The 7,314-nt window shown below is 40.8% G+C and overlaps 1 protein-coding gene across 1 annotated transcript; it reads left to right on the top strand.

The window, feature by feature from the left end:
* The first annotated feature begins 5,276 nt into the window (after positions 1-5,276).
* Positions 5,277-6,847, top strand: LOC111919792 (CAAX prenyl protease 1 homolog). The gene is made up of 8 exons (XM_023915382.2): positions 5,277-5,327; positions 5,469-5,616; positions 5,692-5,774; positions 5,856-5,951; positions 6,041-6,106; positions 6,202-6,300; positions 6,385-6,498; positions 6,592-6,847. The coding sequence occupies exons 1-8, from the start codon at positions 5,277-5,279 to the stop codon at positions 6,739-6,741; spliced, it is 807 nt and encodes a 268-aa protein (XP_023771150.1). The 3' UTR covers positions 6,742-6,847.
* Positions 6,848-7,314: the final 467 nt, after the last annotated feature.

Raw genomic sequence — 7,314 nt, forward strand, 5'->3', positions numbered from 1 at the left:
TAGCTTTAGTCGTCACATCAGTATCTGACATGAGGCATTGAGTCAACCTCTGATGGTTTCTATAGTCGACGAGCATGCGGTTTTTGCTACTGACGTGATCCGTGAGTGTACTTTGGAGATTTTTGGTGTTGAGTTTCCGATAGACTTGGTGTCGATCGCTATGGGTGATGTCTGTGTCATATTGGGCATGGACTGGTTGAGTCGTTTTGGAGCGGTGATAGACTGCGAGCGTAAGTTAGTGACGATACGAGATCCTAGTGGGGAGCACTTATGGTGTACGACGAGGGTACTGGGTCTGGATCAGCTTTCTGCTCTGCTGCCCGAGCGAGACAGTGTTTACAGCAGGGTTGCAAGGGTTTCCTGGCATACATGATGGATACGCAGGTTGCTACTAGGAGACCGAGTTCTATCTCTAAGGTTCCGATAATGTGTGAGTTTGCAGATGTTTTCCTCGAGGAGTTTCCAGGTGTGCCTCCCGAGAGGCAGGTGAAGTTACAGATTGATTTGATTCCGGGTGCGGCACCTATTTCCAAGGCACCCTATCGCCTTGTGCCACCAGAGATGCATAAGTTAGCCTCTCAGCTCCAAGAGCTGCTAGGGAAAGGGTTCATTAGACCAAGTAGCTCACCATGGGGAGCTCTGATCCTTTTTGTCAAGAAAAAGGATGGTTCGCACCGTATGTGCATTGATTTCCGGGAGTTGAACAAGTTGACGATTAAAACCGTTATCCACTCCCGAGGATCGACGATTTGTTAGATCAGTTACAGGGGGCATCTTGGTTCTCCAAGATTGATCTGAGGTCTAGATATCATCAGATGGGAGTTTGCGAGGATGATATTCTGAAGACGGCCTTTAGGACTCGTTATGGGCACTATGAGTTTGTGGTGATGCCCTTCGGGCTCACCAACGCATCGACAACGTTCATGGACCTCATGAACTGGGTGTGCATGCCCATGTTGGATCGATCGGTGATCATGTTCATCGACAATATTCTTGTGTACTCGAGGACCAAGTAACAACATGAGGAGCATCTTAGAGAGGTTTTGGAAGTTTTGAGGTCAGAGAGGCTTTTTGCCAAATTCTCCAAGTGTGATTTCTGGTTACGAAAGGTCCAGTTCCTAGGGCATCTCATTAATCAGAGTGGGATTTTGGTCGACCCGACCAAGATTGAGGCAATTATGCGATGGGAGGTGCCGAGATCCCCATCCGAGATCATAAGCTTTCTGGGATTGGGCGGCTATTATCAGAGGTTTATCGGAGATTTCTCCAAGATTGTCGTCCTCCTCACTAGGTTGACTAGGAAGGGCGTTACTTTTACTTGGGGTCTCGAGCAACAAACCTCATTTGAGACTCTTCGCCAAAGATTTTGCGAAGCCTTGGTGTTAGCCCTTTCCGAGGGAGCGGAAGACTTTGTGGTTTTCTGTGATGCATCTATATCCGAGTTGAGTGCGGTGCTTATGAAGAGAGGGCACGTGATAGCATATGCATCGAGGTAGTTGAAGCCTCATGAGACGAGATATCCCACTCACGATCTGGAGCTGGGGGCGGTGGTGTTTGCCCTCAAGATCTGGCGTCACTATTTGTATGGAGTCCGGTGTACCATATAAAAGGACCATAAGAGTCTAAAGTACTCCGGTGTACCATATACACGGACCATAAGAGTCTAAAGTACTTGATGGATCAGCCCAACCTGAACATGCGGCAGAGGAGATGGCTGGATGTAGTGAAGGACTATGACTACGAGATCCTATATCATCCAAGCAAGGCTAATGTGGTGGCTGATGCCTTAAGTCGCAGAGCCGAGAGCGCTCCGATCTGGGATGTATGTATGAGGATGATAGTGATGACTCTAGTCTTAGATACCATCCGAGGAGCTCAGCCGGAGGCTGTGAAACCTGAGAACTGCAAGAGAGAGCATGTGCTTGGGCAGGTTTCCGAGTTTGTGACGGACAGTCGTGGGCTTATGACTTTCCGATGGCAGATTTGGGTGCCCTTTACGGGCGAAGCTCGGCATATACTAATGGAGGAGGCGCATAGATCGAGATTCTCGATCCATCCCGGGGATACTAATATTCATTTAGACCTGAAGAGAGATTACTGGTGGCCCTATATGAAGCGGGATGTTGATTGGGTAGTTGAGAGGAATTCAAGCTACAAGAAAGGTATGTCATTCTACTAGTTTTTATATTACAAGTACCCTATGCCATGCTAGTTAGGATGAGAACCTTGGAAAATTCTTATTTGCATGAATATTAGAGAAAACATAGATCCAAGGTTTCTAGGGTTGCATGTACACCATAGGAGTGTTAGAATGCTCAATACCCATCAATAAGTGTGTACCTTCCCATCCATGTCGGTATTCTTCTTGAAGATCCATTTGCATCCAACTATCTTACGACCCGATACATTGTCAACCAAGTTCCAAACTTGATTGTCATACATGGATTGAATCTCGTTGTCCATAGGCTCTTTCTATTTGGCAGACTCAGGGCCTGCCATGGCTTCCTTAAAGCTGTTAGGTTCATCCAAATTTATCAGTGTACTATCACTGATAAATGCATCACCTTCTGTAGTAATATGGAAACCATAATAAAAATCAGGTGTGCTCCGAAGTCTTGTGGAGCGCCTTAGAGGTACGAACTCATCAATCGGTTCAATAGGAGTTTCCTCCTAGAGTTGATTGCTAGTATTTGAGGTTCCTTCACCGCTTGACTCTTGATTTTCTTCAAGGTCAATTTTCCTCCCACTGTTTCCTTGGCTTATGAATTCTCTCTCACGAAAGACTCCTCTCCTCGCCACAAAGACAACATTGTCACTCGGTCTGTAGAAGAGATAACTAAAGGATTTATGTGGGTAGCCGATGAAAATACACCACTCACATCAAGGTTCGAGCTTGTCGTGAGTCTCATGCCTCACGAAAGCCTCGCAACCCCAAATCTTGATATGGTCTAAAGTGGGAACTTTCCCAGTCCGCATCTCGTGAGGTGTTTTGGCAACCTTCTTGGTAGGGACTAGATTAAGGATATGGGTGGCAGTCTCTAAGGCATACCCCCAGAATGAGATTGGTAATGAAGTTCGAGTCATCATGGAGCGAACCATATCTAACAAGGTTCGATTGCGCCTCTCAACCACACCATTCAGCTGTGGAGTCCTAGGAGGTGTCAATTATGAAACAATTCCACATTCCTTAAGATAGTCAAGGAACTCGATACTAAGATAGTCACCACCCCGATCGGATCGGAGCATCTTTATCTTCCTGCCCAACTGATTCTCCACTTCTTGTTTAAACTCTTTGAATCTTTCAAATGTTTCTGACTTATGTTTGATTAAGTGGACATAACCATATCTACTGTAATCATCAGTAAAAGTCACATAGAATCGGTTAGCATCCCTTGTGGCGGTTTTGAAGGGTCCATACACATCTGTGTGTACGAGGTCCAATAAACCTTCAGCCCTAGCACAAGCACCAGTGAAGGGTGACTTAGTCTGTTTTCCAAGTAAACAAGATTCACAACTATCATCTGACTTTAAGTTAAATAACTCGAAGACCCCAGCCTTTTGGAGTTGGCCTATGTGCTTTTTGTTGACACTACTAGAAAAACAACTTTTTACGACGCGCAATCAATGACACGCGCTGATAGAGGACACACATTTGAGCGTGCCCTAAAAATTGATGTTAGTTTTCCAAAATATGAAGCATAGAGGGCACGCATTTTTGCATGCCCTAAAACTAATGTCTAATAATAAAAAAACACGGAGGGCACCTTAAATAAAATGTGCGTTGTCTAACCATGTCGCTTTATAAATTTTAATGAAACGCGCATTTCATCCGAGGGGGAAATGAAATCCAAAAATTAAAAAGCCCGCTTTGTTCCCGCCGGCTGAAAACCCTAACTCATCCCCACCGAAAACCCCCTTTCTTTCTTTCTTCTCTCTCGATTCTCAAACCTCCATTCACCTTCCCCCATCTGCTGCTTCTTCAACCCTTTTGAGTGTCTCCCACCGCCGTCGACTTCCAATGAAAGACAACCTTTCTTCCTCATCACCATCTATCTAATGGGTTTTATCCATAAGAACATCCTATGTTCTCATGCAAACCCTAATGCTTGGATCTAGGTTTCTCTATTGTACAAGAAATTCATCCAAGACTTTAAACCCTAGATCTAGCATACAATAATGATATTAATATATGAATTAGGGTTTAGATCATCCCTTGATTGTTATGTAGTAATAACAATCTCAAATCCTCCTTATAATTGGCTTTAGAAAGCTTAGAGTCACAAGTGTCACTCCTCTAATGACTCACAAACACCTAAAGCAAGAGAATGAAGAAGGAGAAGAGTGGAGTCACCCAAAACGTGTAGAAACCCTAAGGAATTAGTTGGCCAGGTTTTTGGTGCCCTACGAGTCCTTAAATAGTGAGGCTATTAGGGTTATCTAACAAGGAAACCCTAATTTGACTACTTAGGCCCTAAGCAACCCATGGACTCCCTCCTTAGAGGCATTGGACGATTTCTAATGGGTTTCCCCATAGAATTCGTCCACTCCATCCTCTATGGAGTCCATTAGCCCAATATTCAACTATCACACAATTGACCGTTCAAGTTCCCTTTATTTAATTAATGTCTTTTAGCCACAAAATTAATTCTTATTAATTCTTGACTAATATTAATTAAACAATATGTTTTCTCCTTTAATATATTATTCTCATAATATATTAACAAATCATAATTAATCCTCTCTCTCCTTAATTTATCCTATCAAGTTGCTTTGGTGAAGGCAACCCAAAAGGACCATGCACCATCGGGTCAAGTACATACCCAAATAGTTATGGACTTAGACACTTCCAAATTACTAGACTAACCTCACCGACTTTGTTCTTTACAGTTCAAAGCCAAACCCCTCTCACCACCACCGCCCTATATGAAGCCTCCAGAAACGCAACCCCGACTCCATTATCATCTACTTCTTCTCAACGCCCATTCGTTGGTTAAGTCCTAAATACATTCCACCACTTACTGCTTCTTCTTCTACCTCAACCAAATTGAGAGCCGCCGGTGTCGTAGAAAGAGAATCCTCCACCGCCGGTGTCATCAAATTTAGAGCCGCCGATGTTGTAGAAAGAGAATTCACCACCGCCAGGTTGCCACCTCTAAAGGCTTCTGGTTCATCTCCATCGCCAATTCGGAATCGTGTTCTTAGTTCACTCGAAAAGCACTCATGGTTGGTGAAACCAAAATGTGAAATCATGTTCTTAGGTCACTGGAAAAGCACTCATGGTCAATGAAATCATCAATTACAATCTGTCACTACAAGGTCAACTTGAGGTAAGACGATAATTTGAAATTCTTGTAAATAAATCCACCGATTACAGTGGTTTTGATTTATGATATGAGTAGCATGAGTATGTTTACTGTCAATTTCTTTGCGCACAACAACTTTAAAAAATATGAAATGTGATTTTGAAGCTGCTGAACTCATACGACATTTTATTTTCTTGCATAGAAACAGTTGTGTTTGTGATTGTGAAGCTGCCAACCCTTCCCAAAACTTTGGAAGGGGTAATCAGTAAGGAAAAGTTCAAAAAATCTAGAGCTTATAGTCTTGATAAAATCTATCTAATATTTTCATCATCATAATATTTATTTTCCTGCAACTTCATGTTCATCAATTCATAAGTTTTTTCCAGTAACTTCCACTTCCTTCATGGGTTTGTAACAATACTGATGGACTCTGCTATTTTGCTGTATGGGGTATTACCTTGGTTCTGGAAGGTGGGCAGTTTAGTCTTTCCCATAAAGTTCAATTATGTAACAAGTTTTTAGTTGTATTCACAACTTTTTGAATGACAACAGAAATCATGTGATACTTTGGAATCAATTGGATTTGATTCAGAGAATGAAATGTATCATACACTTGCATTCTTAGCTGGTGTTATGATTTGGTCTCAGGTACATACGTGGGCTCTTTAGTCTTTTTCACTGCCTTTTAATTTAATCTAACTGTTGATTTACATTTTTATCAAATATACTTTTTGCAGTTGACAAACTTACCATTTTCTCTTTACTCGACTTTTCTTATTGAAGAGAGGCATAGTTTTAACAAGGTTTTATAGAACATGACTCCATTTGTTTTGATAGTTTTTTTTATTAAATTTAAATTTGGATATAAGTTTGTAACACATGGGATTTATGATTGTAGCAAACAATCTTGCTTTTCTTTCGTGACATGATTAAAAGCATGTTTTTGGCTGTAGTTATTGGACCACCTGTTGTGGTTGCCATCATTTTAATAGTACATGTATTATTTTTTTAAACAAAATTCCTTATTTATTTATTTTTATGAACATTTGTTACATAAATAATGGTAATTTAATCATTGCAGAAAGGTGGACCCTACTTGGCTATCTATCTTTGGGGGTTTATGTTTGTGCTATCTCTCGTCATGATGACAATCTACCTTGTTCTTATTGCACCCCTTTTCAACAAATTCACACCTGTAAGTATTCTAACAACCTTAATCTTGATTTCTTGATTGATTATTTAACTATATTCTATCTCTGAGAAATTTCATTTGCCATGTCATCAAAAGCTGCCAGATGGCATGCTTAGGTCAAAAATTGAGAATCTTGCTTCCTCTCTCAGCTTCCCTTTAAAGAAGCTGTTTGTTGTTGATGGATCTACAAGGTCAATCCATACATGTATTGTTCTAAAGAATTATCTTTTTTTTACACTCCACTAATTGTTCTATCTACAGGCATATATGTATGGGTTCTTTAAGAACAAGCGTATTTCATTCCGTATCAGAAATCCATATTTCAGTCCGTATCAGAAACCCATAATAAAATCTCTTTCCACCATTTAGTATTATTGAGAATAAAGTGTCCATTGTCCTGGAAAGTCTATTAATAAAGGGAGTGCATATGAACCTCTTCGCAGCATGTGTATTACCTCAAAGCTATGCGATTTTCATAAATTTGCTAAGGTTTGTTTTACTCTTCATTAATAATAACTCAAATCTCGTGTTTCTTAACTGGATAAGTTTTCTAGATTTTGAAAATTATTGATCTTCCTCAGGTTGATGCAGAACTAAAGAAAGAACTAGAACGATGGAACGAATTGCTTAAGAATGAAGCAGTAAAGCTCTGCCAAGAGAATTACTTCACTTCAGGATTTTTCGAGGGCAGTGAGAGTAATTCTATTGTTGACTCTTATGAATTGAAGGTAAAAATATCATGGTTTTGATTTGTTTGTGGCATATGTATTTTTACTTTCTGTGTTTTCTTTAGCTGGTTTGATTTGATCATTATAAGAT

Source organism: Lactuca sativa, chromosome 8, assembly GCF_002870075.4.
Source record: "Lactuca sativa cultivar Salinas chromosome 8, Lsat_Salinas_v11, whole genome shotgun sequence".
Taxonomy (NCBI): domain Eukaryota; kingdom Viridiplantae; phylum Streptophyta; class Magnoliopsida; order Asterales; family Asteraceae; genus Lactuca; species Lactuca sativa.